This window comes from Borostomias antarcticus, assembly GCF_949987555.1.
Source record: "Borostomias antarcticus genome assembly, chromosome: 20".
In the NCBI taxonomy this organism is placed as follows: Eukaryota; Metazoa; Chordata; class Actinopteri; order Stomiiformes; family Stomiidae; genus Borostomias; species Borostomias antarcticus.
Window position 1 is genome coordinate 2,706,800 of NC_140253.1, and position 19,289 is coordinate 2,726,088.

General features: G+C 43.7%; 2 protein-coding genes across 2 annotated transcripts; one reads left to right on the plus strand and one right to left on the minus strand.

Moving 5' to 3' along the window:
• Positions 1–1,175: 1,175 nt before the first annotated feature.
• On the plus strand, positions 1,176–6,875 carry LOC311322377 (polyunsaturated fatty acid lipoxygenase ALOX8-like; the record flags this gene model as incomplete). Its single annotated transcript, XM_084454443.1, has 14 exons — positions 1,176–1,214; positions 1,490–1,694; positions 1,771–1,852; positions 2,120–2,242; positions 2,513–2,580; positions 2,934–3,106; positions 3,306–3,449; positions 3,565–3,768; positions 4,479–4,565; positions 5,110–5,279; positions 5,641–5,762; positions 5,911–6,011; positions 6,351–6,521; positions 6,696–6,875. The coding sequence occupies 14 exons, from the start codon at positions 1,176–1,178 to the stop codon at positions 6,873–6,875; spliced, it is 1,869 nt and encodes a 622-aa protein (XP_084310569.1).
• A 4,442-nt stretch (positions 6,876–11,317) lies between these two features.
• LOC311322378 (polyunsaturated fatty acid lipoxygenase ALOX15B-like) lies at positions 11,318–18,800 on the minus strand (the record flags this gene model as incomplete). Its single annotated transcript, XM_084454444.1, has 14 exons — positions 11,318–11,497; positions 11,699–11,869; positions 12,211–12,311; positions 12,460–12,581; positions 12,818–12,987; positions 13,707–13,793; positions 14,071–14,274; positions 14,390–14,533; positions 14,735–14,907; positions 15,823–15,926; positions 16,287–16,409; positions 16,699–16,780; positions 17,499–17,700; positions 18,654–18,800. 14 exons carry the CDS (start codon positions 18,798–18,800, stop codon positions 11,318–11,320), a joined length of 2,010 nt encoding a protein of 669 aa, XP_084310570.1.
• Between the last annotated feature and the right edge of the window lie 489 nt (positions 18,801–19,289).

Here is a 19,289-nt window from a genome sequence, read left to right on the forward strand (position 1 = left end):
CTATGGTCAATCTTACACACTACTGTACCTTAACATGCTATCCGCGTCTACTCTGTGAGAGCCAAGGCCTAGCTTCTGATTTACACACACAAGCCCGGCTTTGTCTGTCAGTGTTCAATCAGCTATCATTGAGATACACAGAGTGAATATAGTTTATTTCTAATGTATGTGAAGACTATTAAAACGTCTAAATACACAACAGCACACACCTGGATCCCTATTTATCAGGGCAGGCTACCAATTAGTGGATTCCTAAAGGTACAGGACCAAGAGAATACAAAGGTAAGAGAGTAAGAATACTGTTACAGGAAACATGTTTTATTCTTACATACATTTGGCTCACACACCTGATACAAATCAATTCTCTGGACTAGTTGAAAAGAGAGCAAACCATTGTTCTACTTTTTGAATGTGCTGATAGGTCACGGCTGATTCCTTCACCTGTGGGATGTGGGAAACCCCACAGATAAATAGCAGGGGCTGAGGTTCAGTCATTTCAGTTGTCAGCAGTAGTCACTGTGGGACACTGCGCTCACCATTCTCACATTAATTGCCTGCTTTGTGCACGTTATTAACGTAAGTAAGTAGCCTGTCGGGTTTCAGTTGGATTGTTTCTTATGTTGTTGTTGGGAAGAACAGGCTTGTATTTTGCTTGTAAACGGCCACATGGCCTGGCTATTGTTGGCTTGCTTGATTGTTTGTTTGTTTCTTTGATTCACCGCACTAATTGATGGATTAGTTTGCTTTTTGTTGGCTTTATCGAGGAGGGTTGTATGTTCTCTTTTGTATGTTCATGGTGTTTATTGCTTTGGATTATGGTTTATTGATATGATTGTTTATTGCTATTGTTGATATTTCAGAATTTATTTGATTTAGAACGGTGTCAATTAATGTGCCCAATAGGTGTTCAAACCTTCTACCACTACACCTAAAACGGTGTCCTTCAGGATTTAGTAGCTAATAGGCCAGTAGTGAATCAGAGCTTGAAGTAGAAGCTCCTACTAGGAGTACAGTAAACTATGGAACACATCACTGCTGTTTCAATGTCAGATTCATTGATATGTATATTCCATGGTGTGATTAATCTGTTTTAGTGAGATATTACACACAATTCAAACAAGGGTCCTTCGATGCTACCAGTTCTGATTCTGAACCTCCTCTTCCCCAGAATCCAAATGGCTGACTACAAGGTGACCGTGGTAACTGGCAAAATGGTCAGTGCTGGATCATTTATGCACACGCTGTCCATAAAAATGATGGGCACTAAGGCAGAGAGTGATCATAAGCAACTGAGGAACTTGAAGGGAGGTTTCTTCCCAGGGGCGGTAAGTCTGAGATGATCACAGATCATAGTCTGGCTTGTGTACTGTATCAGTCGGCAACAAGGCATGCATCCCATTGTTAATGGATGAGCGTAGGATGAGCTCGATGCCTTAGCATACTCTTAACAGTCCTTCCTTGTTCTCACACTTCCTATCTCTCTCTACAGAGTGATTTATTTACCGTTTCCTGCCCCGCCTCCCTGGGCGAGCTGTTGGTGGTAGAACTCAAGCAGAAGCTTGATGAGGGTGACCCTGCCGACGCCTGGTTCTGTTCAAAGATCACCGTGGAGATGCCGGAGGGGGACACGGCCCACTTCCCCATCTACCGGTGGATCACAGACCAGGACAAGCACCGGTTCAGAGAGGGCAAAGGTCAGATGGCTCTTCATGGTTGGACATAAGGTTGGTGGACAGTATGTCTCTTACTGCATTTCTTTCTTTGCTCCAGCGCGCAGGGTGTTTGAAGACAAGCATCCTCTGGCCATACAGTGCAGGTTGGACCAACTCAAGTCCAGGGACAAGGATTACTGGTGAACTGGTGAGTTTACTGTCAGTTGAAGGGTCGTGTAGATGATTACATCAACATAATTAATATGTCGTCAGCGTTTTGCCATGGAGAGACTTACCAGGAAATCACACTGATACATAGCTTTCAAACAAAGGGGGCTATTTATTTTTCTCGTTTACAGCCTACATGTATTTTTCATCTAATTCTGAATCTGAATTGATGACATTTTAGGCAGCATCTTGCCTCACTTGCTCTGCCCTCGTCTCTCTCATGCTGTGTTATTTCCCAGCTGGCATGTGCATGGGGAGGGGATTCCCCACGGCATAAAAGCAGACAACCCGCTCTCTCTGCCCTACGAGGTCCAGTTCTCCTTCACCAAGGACGTCCAGTTCCGCTTCACTGCAGTAGCAGCGTGAGTTTCAACGTGTCTGTGTCCGTGTCTGTTCCTTATACCAGCATCGCTCATTTAATAACTGAACCTTATTCAGCGATAAGGCGTTGATTTTTTTGAACCAGGTATACCATAAATGATATTTGTACAAGGTGCAATAATTCTGGATTGTCATACTTCTGGGTTGTTATACTTCTTCCTTCCTTAACCCTTGTATTGTGTTGTCTTATTACAGTATGTTGCTTTTGTTGTATTGTGTTGCGTGATGTTCTGCTCTGCTTTCCCATGCAGACTTACAGCGCTGGACCTGAAGGGGTACGTGGATTCTGAGGAGCTTTGGGAAAACTTTGATGACATCGGTGAAGTCTTCTTATGCAACAAGACATCGATCTCAGGTTTGGACACTGACAGACAAGTGCTCAGTTTAAGAACAGAGCGTTGACTTGAAGCCATAATTCGTAGTTGGTGAAGCAGCACCATGCAGACCCAGCTTCCAGAATGAGGGTTGTTGCCTGTCCAAGGTGTCTGCTGTAGTGGGAGAATAGCTGGAGAAACTGGGGCCGATTGTGGAAATGCAATTGTGCCGACTGGCTTGCCTTAAAAAGTCTGTTAATCTGAACCAGGAGATGCAGAGCACTGACGCAGAATGTGCTACATAAAATGTGTATTGTACAGTTCACAAACACAGTAACACAACTTGATGACTCTCCAGAGTACGTCCATGAGCACTGGAAGAAGGACGAGTTATTTGGCTACCAGTTCCTGAACGGAGTCAATCCCATGATCATCCAACGGTGCTCGAAGCTGCCAGAGAACTTTCCGGTCACCGACGACATGGTCAGACCCACCCTTAAAGGATCATGCAGCCTAACCAAAGAAATGAAGGTTTGTATTTGTTTGATGAGGAAGACGACAACAGAGGGGTCCACTAAAACGAGCGCACCCCAAGCATCTGGCAGAATTCCATTACATGGAACCTATACCATGTACATATGACCAATAAAGCACCTTCGATCTGACTTATTTCTAATTGTACAGTATTTTACTCAAGTCTGAGTTGATCTAGAGTTGATCTTTTTAACAGGAAGGAAACATCTTCCTGGTCGACTACAAGCGTCTGGATGGAGTAACTGCTAACGTGATCCACGGGAGACAGCAGTACCTGGCCGCCCCTCTTGTTCTTCTGCATAAGACCCTGGACAACAAGCTGATGCCCATCGCCATCCAGGTACCCATCTTTGTACATTATACCTGCATACAATAACAACCATGATTTCCATACAATAATAGCCATGATTTTGCTAGCAGGTTTGTCTGTGACACCTTTCTTCTTGCATCCGCAGTTGAAGCAGAAGCCAGGAAACGACAACCCCATCTTCTTACCCACGGACTCCGAGTACGACTGGCTGATGGCCAAGACCTTCGTGAGGAGCGCAGACTTCAGCGAGCACCAGCTCAACGTCCACCTGCTGCGCACACACCTCCTCTGTGAGGTGTTCGCTGTGGCCTTGCTGCGAAACCTACCCTCGGTCCACCCCCTCTTCAAGGCTAGTAGACTGGAGATGTCCTCCATATTGTCAGAATCAAGAACATGTCAGGGTTATGGTTAGATGTTTGATGACAGATGTTTTATCTGGAGACAATTTACCCCACTTTCCTTACCCATTATTTTGGTGTAAGGAAATATCCGTACGATTCAGCAGCTACGAATAACAGACAGAACAGGAGAGCTCTCCATGTTAGACCTCTTTACAACATCCTCACAAGTTCTTACACATTTCATTGTATAATACTTGTGATATTATTGAAGTTTAAGGAAATTGAGAATGGAACAGGCAGATGATAGATTTTCTGTTTCGAGACTTGGGTGTTTTATTGACAAACCATCAGACAACACTTCATCCCGGGCTAACTGCAGTAAACTGAAGCTATGATGAATATCACTTGCATATAACATTTTAGATAATGACATTGACACATAATGATTGGACAATCAAAGGGTGGTCTGAAGTTTGCGTTGCTGGAAGCTGGCCCTATCCTGGCTTGTCCTGACCAGTCGCCTTGAGCTAAAATCAACAGAAGTTTGCTAAAGTGTCCAGCTACCAGGATCAGTCCAACCAAACTTGCATTTTAAGCAGTAATTTGCAAATGGGGCCCCGGCCCAGGAAATCTAATCATGTACGAGAGTGCAATTTAATACTTTGAAGGAAGTCATTAAGGACCGAAAACCACAACAATTTTATGTTTTCTGCTTCAGCTTCTCATTCCTCACACCCGCTACACTCTTCAAATTGACGTCATGGCCAGAAGGCTACTGATATCAAAAGCTGGAGTCTTCACTCAGGTAAGAAGTTCCCAACATACTGCATCAATAGAACAAGCTTTATGTTGCAGGATTGCAGTGGTGGTGCATGTTTTTTACAAGAAAAAGGGATAGATGGATGTACCTCTCTGATGGCGATTTGAGTTGTTGTTCACCTATAACCGCAATGTCCTGCAATCTAGAGAGCCCTGAAAATGTATATGAAGGACATACAGGACACGATGGGAGGTGTAGGTCTCCATCTTTTGCTTCGGGCTGCCGCTCAAAGATTATTTTAGGTTTTCCCTTATAAGGGAGTAAACACTGCAATATTGTTGTCTACAAAATACCTACTGGTAAATCACAACTCTGCATAATTCAAGCAATATTCAATACATTGATGACATTTGAGTGTATGAACATACTGTATTTCATGCATATGAAAATATTGTACGTTATGCTTACTGTTGGTCATAACTTTTTCTGGTTCAAATAAATAACTGCTCAATGTATGTATTAAAGTAGTCCTAAATCTACAATGTTATTGGCACCTCTTTGTACAGTAGAGTACCTTGTGTTTATCCAGTTCACAGCCTCGGGAGGAGAGGGGATGTTCACCATCCTACGGAGAGCGCTGTCCTCGTTCCACTACAGCTCCCTCTGCATGCCGGAGGACATCGCTGCACGCGGCCTGGAGTCAGTCCCCAACTTCTACTACAGGGATGACGGACTCAAGATGTGGGACATCATCCACAGGTAGTACTGCTCACGGACAGCTTCACTTCTGCAGCGCCTCAGTGCACTATATGGATGGGCTTCATCTGAGGCCAAAGACGATGGCCGCGTTTCCCGAAACCCTTCTTGGCGCTAAGAAGCTCAGAGTCTTAAGGCTCCCGTTTGCTTGTTTCGCGAGCCTTAAGAAGACTCGGAGCTTCTTGGCGCTAAGAAGGTTTCGAGAAACGCGGCCGAAGTCACAAACGCTATTCCTGTCTCTTGGGTGTTGTCAAGGTCTTTGGTGGCTTTCCAAAAAGCCAAGTTGCAGTTTGCTGTAAATGTATGTGTTTTCTGTGTGTGTTAACTGATGGCTGGCGCATGCTGTGGTTTGTGTGTACTGTAGGTTCGTCGAGGGAGTGATTGGTCACTACTACAAGTCGGACTCTGAGGTCAAGAAGGACTCTGAACTGCAGAACTGGATCAATGACATCTATGTCCATGGGTTCCTGTCCCGAAAGAGTACAGGTATTTAAAGTTCAGGGAATCACAATAAGAATGAGTGATGGCACTCACACATGAATGTTAGCTTCTGTAATCTCTTCCACACGCTTGTCAGTCAATTTACAAAGTAACTATTTTCCGTTCTTATCACTTGTTTCTGTTCATTGTCCAGGAGTCCCCCAGTCTCTGACAACCGTGGCGGAACTTGTCAAAATCGTCACCGTGGTGATCTTCACCGGCTCAGGACAGCACTCGGCTGTCAACGGTGGACAGGTACTGTAGGCTTCTCTGTGAAGCGTTATTGACACTGCAGTTCAACACCATGGCACTGATACTGCCTTGGTCTGCTTCCATTATAGTGGAAAGGGAGCCTGTTAAATGAGCAATGAAGTTCATTTGACAGGAAGAATGCTTACTTTTGATCAGCTAGTTCAAAGCCCGGCTTAAGAGTTAAATTCTTAACAAACCGCATGTTGGGCTCTTCATACAGCTTTCATATGGTGCAACGATGCAATGTGTAATCTCAATACAAAGCTACTACCCAACTGTCACACCCACAAATTGCAAGTTTTGATGAAATTCCTAACTGTCACTAATCGTTATTCCTCTCAGTTTGACTATGGTGGCTGGATGCCCAACACCCCAATCTCCCTGCAACTCCCTCCCCCCAGTAGTAAAGGCCACTATAACAAGTCGCTACTGCTGAAGACCCTCACGGACGTCAGCACCACGGTTCATGGCATGTCCGTCATGTGGCTTCTCAGCCGCCGGTCCACTGACTTTGTAAGTCTGTACGATATCTGCAACTCCAATACCCCATACGTTTGTCCTGAAATATAGTAATATTATATTTGAGTAGATAATAGTCATATCTGGATAATATATAGTAATCTCTAGTGTGTGTTTGGTGCGTCTTAGAATCAGAATGTGAAATCAACATTTTTATTTCCTGGTTAGGTCCCTCTTGGTAAATACCCTGAGGAGCACTTCAGTGAGGACGCCCCCTGCAGGTTGATAAAGGCATTCCAGGCGGAGCTCAAAGCCTTGAGTGAATCTGTCAAGGCCAGAAATGCCAGTCTGAAAGTCCCGTACACCTACATGGACCCTGCGCTGGTAGAGAACAGTGTGGCCATTTAGATCGGACAAAGGTGGAGCGTGGCCACAACGTCCAGACACCCAGGTGATGTCATCTCCGAACTAGAGGCGTCAGAAACATTGAGATTATCATTAAAGACATATGAAGAAATGGGCCACCAGCCAAAAAGTTAACATTGCATGGATGTAGAAATTAATGTTTTCAAGAAGAGCAATATGTATATTACAATAAAGAAACCTTTTTGCAAAAATGTACACGTCTTCACTGATGTCTGATTAGAAGGACTTGTTTAGAAGGATCTGCATTTGTAACAGCATTAGTTCAGAACCTCCTGGGAACTCGCCCTGCTAGAGCTGGTTCACCATGTCTGCATATCATTTCAGATTAACATCTAATGGTTTGGAGATTGCATGCATTCACTTGCAATCGGATTGCATTGAAATTATTCATATTGCATGGTATAACTGACAAATTGCACTAATAGTTGTTTCATGCATCTTGTTCCTTTTGTGTAACAGATTATAGATACACACAGTTTGGTCTGAACAGACTATTTCAACAGAGGTGAGAAGGCAGTCCTTTTAAAGGAGAAGGCTCTTTTTCGACAACCTGGGTCTTATTTAAAGCATATAAGACGTTTGACTCGCCAAGAACTTTGGTGTAATTCGGAGGCCTGTAGAAGAAATTTAAAATCCAGCGCGAGTCAAGTATATCCATGTAATGACGGCGGACGGGGCACCGACAATGCAGCTTCTAAAAAATGTATTTTTTGCTTGGTGATGAATTTATGCTGCTCTACATCCCGACATCAGTCATGAGTCTACTTAACCTTTTTAATTGTTTTATTCTATGCAATCATTTTATAAATGACAGTGCAGGTGTACGGTACCTGACGGACATTACTGCCTGTCGCTCTGCTGCCAGTGCCATCAAACTAATCTAGTATTCTTACTGTCTGATATTTATACGCATGCTTGAATATATATATATATACTGTGTGTATATATATATACATACATACACACATTCAAGCATGCGTATATAATAAATATCACAGTAAGAATACTATTTCTCATTTACTTTGATATTAATCTGACATGCTTCTTTTCTCTACATACTTTAATACTGTACCTAATACATTTTTGAGTTTGATATTTGTTTGTCTATGGAGTTGTTATACGACACATTTACTTTCGTCCCCTGAGGGAAATGTGTCTTGGGCTCGATGCTGCACATAGATCGCCTCTATCACAGAAACAGAAAACGCATCACATATCCCACATATTACCCAACCCATATTGCACATGCCCAGTGGAACATGACACAATTACACAACCCCTACGGCCTCACTTAACATCATTCACAATTCTGATTGAGGTCCGCACAAAGGAATATTTGAAACGCTTGAGTTTCCAATTGGGCGCTTTATACTGTCTGCCCGGGGGCAAAAGCTTAAATTCAGTGTGGAGAATATGAGATGGGTCAGATAGTATTTCCTGTGCCTGCCTGGAAACAGCCTGCTCATATATGGACTGTGTTGTGATGCATCTAAGAGTAATAAATACTTCAGACTGGAGAGGCTAGTGTTCTTCCCTCCCCTTGACTTTCATGGCGGTCTGTACCAAACAAGCAAGCTTGGATTTTAACTAGACTGAGATTGCCATAACATGCAGACATCCCATACCTAACTAGGCGCTCTAATACAGGCTGGTAAAATAGAAACGTGATGATCTTGTCCACCCCAATCCCCCTGAGTCTACGCAGAAAGTATAATCTTAGCTGTAAACGAGAACACAAAGTTCCATATGGGTATTCCAGCTAAATGTGAACGCTCGGGTATTTATAAGAGCAGACCTGAGTAATTGGTTCCTTATGTTAAAAACCCTTGTTTTGTGTTGACTTATATCCCAGGCCAGCTCACACACCTAGATTAGTCAATCATTATGAACATCTTTATTTTGAGTTGAGTTGTACTGCCAAAAGCTTAAAGTCATCGCGTGCTCATTGTAAACTCATTGTAAATGTGGAATCCTCAAAATATTATCCACATGGCCAGTCTCATGTCAGCATCTGGTGTTTTATTTGAATGTGCATGAACTGTATGTAATGTGTCATAGCGTGAGCTTATACAGTTCAAAAGTAGTGTGCTCACTATAAATGTCCACCCCTGTCATTTTCCACCAACTCCTCAGTATTCATACTTTTCTGAAAGCATCTTCTCAGAACTTTGTCACTCCCAGGCCACCGTAGTGACTGCTGTATTTTAACACTCTCAGAACGCCTGAGGCGATCTTCCTTCCCAACAAGTCGTTACCCAACCAACAAGACTGTCATATCCGTTAACACACACAACATTGACACATAAAGGTTGTTCATGTGGCACCACGCCACTATGTACAATGAAATCCTCATGGGAAGAGTTCAGAGTTGGGATAAAATCACACTCTTTAAATTTGACAAGTTGCAGCGTATAGCCTTCGGTGTCCTGTCAACAGTTACTAGGGATCCTGGCAATGGAGGTTGAGTCCAGCATGACTGATCATATGCAAGAGAGGGGTCATCTCATGGATGAATAACCAGTGTGAATTAAGGTTAGATAAAGTTCCCGGCCAAAATGTCCCTTTGTGTTTATCTGTACCGGTGACGTACAGTAGGTGAGGCTTCTTTATCCGTCATTCACAGATTCCATTTCCATCTGGATGCCGGATGAATGAGTTGACTTCAGCTGATCAGAGAGGGAGGTAACAATCCGTTCTACCAATAAATGCTACCAAGTCAGACACTGTCCCAGATAGCAAGCGGATGTGTAATGATTCTGGGCCATATATGGACCGGAACTAAGCCACAAGGGCCAGATCTGGCTTGTATATGGCCCCGATCCGCTTGCTGTCTGGGGTAGCTTTCCACAGATTATATAAGAATAAGAAAGAACAGTGGCTGAGCTCTGTTTCAACCGGGTTTCTGAATGACCAGTGTGACGGAGTAGCCTAAATGATCACTACTGTGCTGTACAAACCCAGAGTACGCCTTCAACCACCCTATCAGTGTATACTATTGAGGGGATTAATACTTCAATTGAATATGCATGATGTTTCACAATTATCTTTACGATTTCTTCGTGGTCTTTGTTTCTTCTGGGTCTTTCTGATGAACATTCCTCACTGACAAAACAGCACAGGTGCTCATCCAGGCCCTGGTCATCTCCTGCCTGGACTACTGTAACTCCCTCCTTGCTGGGGCCCCGGCATCAGCCATTAACCCTCTGGAACTTGTCCAGAAAGCTGCAGCTCACCTGGTGTTCAACCAACCCAGGTTTTGCCACACAACTCTCCTTCTCTGTTCCCTACACTGGCTCCCTGTAGCAGCTCACCTCGTAGTGGTGGAACGAACTGCCCACTGACATCAGGATAAAAGTTGCTGCCCATCTTTCTGAAAACACACCTTTTCAAGAAGTGCTATCAGGATCCTCCCTCCTAAGCAACTATTGTATTCCTATTTTTCTACTCTTGCACTTCATGTTTAGCACTAGCTAAATTATGCTTAGTCACTTGTTTAGAAAGCAGATGTACTTATGAGTTCTGGTGAGTAGAACACTGACTACCTACATTAAATGCAATTATTCTAAGTTGCTTTGGATAAAAGCATCCGCTAAAAGACTGTAATGCAATGTAAATGTAATTCTGTCCCAGTTCTCCACCCACCTAGTGAAGATGAACTACCACACTACTTAGACAGAGGCATCAGCAAGATGACTGCTCAATGTTCCCTCACCACGGATCTGACCCACACACACACACACACACACTCTCTCTCTCTCTACTTAAATAAGGGAACAGGTTTTAAAATTAATTAGCATGATCTTTTTGATGATTTGTTGTACATTTGTGCTCTGCGAAATGTCACAATATTAAAAGGACCGACTTCTCACCTCTGTTGAAATAGTCTATTCATACCAAACTGCGCATCTTAAATCTCTTACACAAAAGGTACATGATGCAACTATTAATGCAATTTGTCAGTTAAACTATGCAATGTGAATTTAATTTCAATGCAATCCGATTGCAAGTGAATGCATGCAATCTCCAAGCCAAATTAGGAGATGTTAATCTGTTAATCTGAAATGATATGCCGACATGGTGTACAAGCTCTAGCAGGGTGAGTTCCCAGGAGGTTCTGAACTAATGCTGTTACAAATGCAGATCCTTCTAAACAAGTCCTTCTAATCATGTTCTAATCATACATCCATCAGTGAAGAAATATGAACATATTTGCGAAAGGTCTCTTTATTGAAATCTACATATTGCTCTTTCTTTTGATTAAAACATTCATTTATAGGTACATCCATGCAATGTTAACTTTTTGGCTGGTGGCCCATTTCTTCATATGTCTTTAATGATAATCTCAATGTTTCTGACGCCTCTAGTTCGGAGATGACATCACCTGGGTGTCTGGACGTTGTGGCCACGCTCCACCTTTGTCCGATCTAAATGGCCACACTGTTCTCTACCAGCGCAGGGTCCATGTAGGTGTACGGGACTTTCAGACTGGCATTTCTGGCCTTGACAGATTCACTCAAGGCTTTGAGCTCCGCCTGGAATTCCTTTATCAACCTGCAGGGGGCGTCCTCACTGAAGTGCTCCTCAGGGTATTCACCAAGAGGGACCTAACCAGGAAATAAACAAATGTTTCACATTCTGATTCTAAGACGCACCAAACACACTAGAGATTACTATATTATCCAGATATTACTATATTATCTACTCCAATATAATATTGCTATAGTGTGAAAAAAACACTATTTTCTGGGTAATGAAGTTGTGACTGGTAGTGAACCATCACAATTGCAGATATCGTACAGACTTACAAAGTCAGTGGACTGCCTGCTGAGAAGCCAAACAACGGACATGCCCTGAACCGTGGTGCCGACATCCGAGAGGGTCCTCAACAGTAGCGACTTGTTATAGTGGCCTTTACTACTGGGGGGAGGGAGTTGCAGGGAGATTGGGCTGTTGGGCATCCAGCCACCATAGTCAAACTGAGATAGAGGAATAATGATTAGTGACGGTTAGGAATTTCATCAAAACTTGCAATTTGTGGGTGTGACAGTTGGGTAGTAGCTTTGTATTGAGATTACACATTGCATCGTTGCACCATATGAAAGCTGTATGAAGAGCCCAACATGCGGTTTGTTAAGAATTCAACTCTTAAGCCGGGCTGTGAACTAGCTGATCAAAAGTAAGCATTCTTCCTGTCAAATGAACTTCATTGCTCATTTAACAGGCTCTCTTTCCAGTAATGGAAGCAGACCAAGGCAGTATCAGTGCCATGGTGTTGAACTGCAGTGTCAATAACGCTTCACAGAGAAGCCTACAGTACCTGTCCACCGTTGACAGCCGAGTGCTGTCCTGAGCCGGTGAAGATCACCACGGTGACGATTTTGACAAGTTCCGCCACGGTTGTCAGAGACTGGGGGACTCCTGGACAATGAACAGAAACAAGTGATAAGAACGGATAATAGTTACTTTGTAAATTGACTGACACGCGTGTGGAAGAGATTCCAGAAGCTAACATTCATGTGTGAGTGCCATCACTCATGCTAATTGTGATTCCCTGAACTTTAAATACCTGTGCTGCTTCGGGACAGGAACCCATGGACGAAGATGTCATTGATCCAGTTCTGCAGTTCAGAGTCCTGCTGGACCTCAGAGTCCGACTTGTAGTAGTGACCAATCACTCGCTCGACGAACCTACAGTACACACAACCACAGCATGCGCCAGCCATCAGTTAACACACACAGAAAACACATACATTTACAGCAAACTGCAACTTAAGGCTTTGTGGAAAGCCACCAAAGACCTTTACAACACCTAAGAGACAGGAATAGCGTTTGTTTGTGTCTTTGTCTTTGGCCTCAGATGAAGCCCATCCATATAGTGCACTGAGGCGCTGCAGAAGAGTGAAGCTGTCCGTGAGCAGTACTACCTGTGGATGATGTCCCACATCTTGAGTCCGTCGTCCCTGTAGTAGAAGTTGGGGACTGACTCCAGGCCGCGTGCAGCGATGTCCTCCGGCATGCAGAGGGAGCTGTAGTGGAACGAGGACAGCGCTCTCCCTAGGATGGTGAACATCCCCTCTCCGCCCGAGGCTGTGAACTGGATAAACACAAGGTACTCTACTGTACAAAGAGGTGCCAATAACATTGTAGATTTAGGACTACTTTAATACATACATTCGGTAGTTACTTGCGCTGTCACAAGGCGCCAGTAGGGTGTTCACTGCTGTGTGTGTGTGGGTGGGTACAGTATGTGGTTAAGTATGTGTTTATGTGTTTTTGAGTTATGGTGTGAACAACAAGCCAATCTAGCTACCTGTACATACGTTGCTGGATTGGCTTGTTGTTCACACCATTGCTCGAAAACACATAAAGCTATGATGCTCATACTTAGTACATATATTCCGCCCAAGGTACCCTGGATCTGATTAGATTTTGGAGCGGATCCCAATTACGGGGTGGATCTAGGAATTATTTTTCTCTTTTTCATGAGTGTATAGGAGTTATTGATACTTCTGACTGACCACCAGAGGTCCGAGACGACTACCTCTCTCGCAACAGTGACCGCCTACTTTTGGGGGGGGCTTCAGTTCTGGAAATGAAGATGGGAGACCTACTCCTCCTGTCTTGTCCTATATCTCCTCTACATTTTCAGGGCTCTCTAGATTGCAGGAAATTGCTGTTGTAGGCGATCAAAGGGGGGCACATCTGTACCACCCTCTGCTTGGCTTCCACATATATTTTTGTCCCATGCACCACCAATGTAATCCTGCAACATTATGCTTGTTATATTGATGCAGTATGTTGGGAACTTCTTACCTGAGTGAAGACTCCATCTTCTGATATCAGTAGGCTTCTGGCCATTACGTTAATTTGAAGAGTGTAGCGTGTGTGGGGAATCAGGAGCTAAATCAGAAAACATTTAATATGACAAGTATTACAAAATTAAATATGTGTAAGAACTTGTGAGGATGTTGTAAAGAGGTCTAACATGGAGATTTTTCCCTGCTGTCTGTTATTCTTAGCTGCTGAATCGTACGGATATTTCCTTACACCAAAATAATGGGTAAGGAAAGCGGGGTAAAATGTCTCCAGATAAAACATCTGTGTCATCAAACATCTAACCATAACCCTGACATGTTCTTGATTCTGACAATATGGAGGACATCTCCAGTCTACTAGCCTTGAAGAGTGGGTGGACCGAGGGTAGGTTTCGCAGCAAGGCCACGGCGAACACCTCACAGAGGAGGTGTGTGCGCAGCAGGTGGACGTTGAGCTGGTGCTCGGTGAAGTCTGCGCTCCTCACGAAGGTCTTGGCCATCAGCCAGTCGTACTCGGAGTCCGTGGGTAAGAAGATGGGGTTGTCGTTTCCTGGCTTCTGCTTCAACTGCGGATGGAAGAAGAAAGGTGTCACAGACAAACCTGCTAGCAAAATCATGGCTATTATTGTATGGAAATCATGGTTGTTATTGTATGCAGGTATAATGTCCAAAGATGGGTACCTGGATGGCGATGGGCATCAGCTTGTCATCCAGGGTCTTATGCAGAAGAACAAGAGGGGCGGCCAGGTACTGCTGTTTCCCGTGGATCACGTTAGCAGTCACTCCATCCAGACGCTTGTAGTCAACCAGGAAGATGTTTCCTTCCTGTTAAAAGATCAACTCTAGATCAACTCAGAGTTGAGTAAAATACTGTACAATAAGAAATAAGTCAAGATTGAAGGTACTTTATTGGTCATATGTACATGGTATAGGTTCCATGTAATGGAATTCTGCCAGATGCTTGGGGTGTGCTTGTTTTAGTGGACCCCTCTCTGTTTTCATCTTCCTCATCAAACAAATACAAACCTCCATTTCTTTGGTTAGGCTGCATGATCCTTTAAGGGTGGGTCTGACCATTTCGTCGGTGACCGGAAAGTTCTCTGGCAGCTTCGAGCACCGTTGGATGATCATGGGATTGACTCCGTTCAGGAACTGGTAGCCAAAGAACTCGTCCTCCTTCCAGTGCTCATGGACGTACTCTGGAGAGTCATCAAGTTGTGTTACTGTGTTTGTGAACTGTACAATACACATTACTTAAAGTAACGCATTCTGTAACAAGATTTTGAATTTTTGCTGTCTAGAACCAACCTCTTGACGTCGGATTCCCAATGATACAATATTGAGCCTTAGCATGTGCTTATGAGGGAAACCATACTGACAAACTGAAGCTGCTCATACGACATCACGCAAGTTACCCAACTGTGTCAGTGCTCTGTATCTCCTGGTTCAGATTAACAGACTTTTTAAGCCAAGCCAGTCCACAGTTGGCACAATTGCACTGCCACAATCGGCCCCACAGATTCTCCAGCTATGCTCCAACTACTTGTCTGGCTTTGCCATCCTGATCACGTTTCATTCAGATTCAGATTCCTTCAGATTGAGCTCACATTCTGTTTCTCTCCACAGATCAGTCTGCTCACGCTCCCATTCAGACGGACTTCTACCCGGCAGATATTTTCTGGCCTGATAAAAATCGTTTATCTACTGTAATATAGGGGTAACGACTGTACCCATTTGATACGATGATACGACGACTAACCCACATTTTGTTTCTCTGATTGGTTATAGGTTTCTCCAATTGCATCCAGAGGCATTTTGGTCTGCGACCGTTTTTAACGCCACTTGGAAATCTAACTTGGAAGACTAACTCCAGACCCTACTGTACAACTGGTACCTTTCAAATGGCAACAGCACTCATTCTGGAAGCTGTGTCTGCATGTTCAACTGGCAACAACCCTCATTCTGGAAGCTGTGTCTGCATGTTCAACTGGCCACAACCCTCATTCTGGAAGCTGGGTCTGCATGGTGCTGCTTCACCAACTACAGTACGAGTTATGGCTTCAAATCAACGCTCTGTTCTTAAAAACTGAGCACTTGTCTGTCAGTGTCCAAACCTGAGATCGATGTCTTGTTGAATGAGAAGACTTCACTGATGTCCTCAATTTTTTCCCAAAGCTCCTCGGAATCCACGTACCCCTTCAGGTTCAGCTCTGCAAGTCTGCATGGGAAAGCAGAGCAGAACGTCCCGCAACGTAACATAAGACAACAACGCAACACAAGCCCCAAACAACACAATACAAGACCAGTGTAGCTATTGGTCATCTTTTTTTTCCCTTTTTTTTCTTACAGAAAGATTGATTGAGGAAGTATGACAACACAGAATTATTGCACCCTAAACAAATATCACCTGCACATATCACCAGCCTACCTGGTTCAATAAAGCAACACATTATTGCTGAATAAATAGTTATTCAATCAAGAGTGTTGCTGGTAGAAGGAAGCATAGACACACGCACACACACGCACACACACACACACACACACACACACACACACACACACACACGTTGAAACTCACGCTGCAACTGCAGTGAAGCGGAACTGTAGGTTTTTGGTGAAGGAGAACTGGACCTCGTAGGGCAGAGAGAGCGGGTTGTCTGCTTTCATGCCGTGGGGAATCCCCTCCCCATGCACATGCCAGCTGGGAAATAACACAGCATGAGAGAGACGAGGGCAGAGCTCAAACAGTGAGGTAAGATGCTGCCTAAAATCAGTCATCAATTCAGAGATTCAGAATTAGATGAAAAATACATGTAGGCTGTAAACGAGAAAAATATGAAAATAGCCCCCTTTGTTTGAAAGCTATTGATCAGTGTGATTTTCTGGAAACTCCATGCTACAGTAAAACGCTTACAATTCAGTCATGAGGAATTAATTATGTTTATGTAAATATCTGCAGAGTGCATGACCCCGTTCAAATGTAAACTCACCTGTAATCGTTTCCCCTGGACTTGAGTTGGTCTGACCTGCTTTGTATGGCCAGAGGATGCTTGTCTTCAAACACTCTGCGCGCTGGAGCAAAGAAGGAAATGAAGTAAGAGACATACTGTCCACCAACCTTATATCCAACCATGTAGTTGTAGTAGGTAGCATTTTATATTAAGGTCCTCTTATTAATCATTAGTTAATAGGTAATACGTTCCTTATGAGATTCTTATTAACATTAATATAATATTATGCTTATTAACATTAATATAACACATTTATAAGTGTTAATAATAGTATTATACATATAGGTTATTGCTAGGGACATGTATGACCAGCTTGTTAACAGTTTAGAAACTGCTTAAAGATGTTTTATCCGATTTTGTATCACATCCTTGGTCATGGTGTGTACCTATTTAACAATATATGCCAAATATTTTTCTAAATTTCCGTTTTGTTGTTATCTTATATAAAATCATATGATTTTTTTTCTTCCTGTAAAACAAAATCTCCCGAGTGCTTACATCAGCAATGTAAGAGCAAGGTCTACCAATAATCTCACAACATCCACCCATCAATCACTGCTATCTGTCTATCAAATCTGTCTAAGGTTGTTATAACCTACCCACTAGTCAACATTCCAGTCAAATTCCTCTTAACGTTATGTCCCGCCCCTATAGCCTGTTTGAGTTGGAATCACGTCAAACTACGGACGTTAGATGATCTCAGATGTCCATTTCAGCTGGACTTTAAGAATGTTAATTTTAAATGTAAAGAGGACCTTTAAGTGTTGATGTTATCTGACCTTTGCCCTCTCTGAACACATGCTTCTCCTGGTCTGTGATCCACCGGTAGACGGGGAAGTTGGCCGTGTCCCCCTCCGGCGTCTCCACGGTAACCTTGGAACAGAACCAGGCGTTTTCGGTAATGAGGAGGGGCTCCTTGTCCAGCTCTATCATTAACAGCTCACCCAGGGAGGCGGGGCATTTAACGCTGAATAAATCACTCTGTTAGAGAGAGATAGGGAGAGAACAAGGAAGGACTCTGTTAGGGCATGGTAAAGGAAGGACTGTTAGGGCATGGTAAAGGAAGGACTCTGTTAGGGCATGGTAAAGGAAGGACTCTGTTAGGGCATGGTAAAGGAAGGACTCTGTTAGGGCATGGTAAAGGAAGGACTGTTAGGGCATGGTAAAGGAAGGACTCTGTTAGGGCATGGTAAAGGAAGGACTCTGTTAGGGCATGGTAAAGGAAGGACTCTGTTAGGGCATGGTAAAGGAAGGACTCTGTTAGGGCATGGTAAAGGAAGGACTGTTAGGGCATGGTAAAGGAAGGACTGTTAGGGCATGGTAAAGGAAGGACTGTTAGGGCATGGTATGGAAGGACTCTGTTAGGGCATGGTAAAGGAAGGACTCTGTTAGGGCATGGTAAAGGAAGGACTCTGTTAGGGCATGGTAAAGGAAGGACTCTGTTAGGGCATGGTAAAGGAAGGACTCTGTTAGGGCATGGTAAAGGAAGGACTGTTAGGGCATGGTAAAGGAAGGACTCTGTTAGGGCATGGTAAAGGAAGGACTCTGTTAGGGCATGGTAAAGGAAGGACTCTGTTAGGGCATGGTAAAGGAAGGACTCTGTTAGGGCATGGTAAAGGAAGGACTGTTAGGGCATGGTAAAGGAAGGACTCTGTTAGGGCATGGTAAAGGACAGACTCTGTTAGGGCATGGTAAAGGACAGACTCTGTTAGGGCATGGTAAAGGAAGGACTCTGTTAGGGCATGGTAAAGGAAGGACTCTGTTAGGGCATGGTATGGAAGGACTCTGTTAGGGCATGGTAAAGGAAGGACTCTGTTAGGGCATGGTAAAGCAACTAGCTGATCGTATGCTCATTAACAATGGGAAACATGCCTTGTTGCTGGTAGTGATACAGTACACAAACCAGACTATGGTAGTGATCATCTCAGACTTACCGCCCCTGGTAAGTAAACTCCCTTCAGGTTCCTCAGCCACTGATGATCACTCTCTGCCTTAGTGCCCACCAGTTTTATGGACAGTATGTTGAATGTTCCAGCAGTGGGCATTTTGCCAGTTACCACGGTTACCTTGTAGTCGGCCATTTGGATTCTGGGGAAGAGGAGGTTCAGAATCAGAACTGGTAGCACCGACGGACCCTTGTTTGAATTGTGTGTAATATCTCACTAAAACAGATTAATCACACCATGTAATATACATATCCATATCAATGAATCTGACATTGAAACAGCAGTGATGTGTTCCATAGTTTACTGTACTCCTAGTAGCAGCTTCTACTTCAAGCTCAGATTCACTACTGGCCTGTTAGCTAATAAATCCTGTGTGATAGGCTTCACATTCACATTAAGCAACTACTGTCAAGTACTGTAAATAACAACACATTTATTTGCTTTACACACTGCACTTGTAAAAGTAGCAAAGTTGCACAGGTACATTTTGGGTCAATTCGCTGCGAAACAATGTTTATTTTTTGAGAGAAAGATTAGGAAAAGATGGATTTTGTCTAGGTGCTTTTCCCATAGTTCTTACCTGGGTGTGAAGGTGCAGTGGGGTATCGAGTAAGGAACACTCCT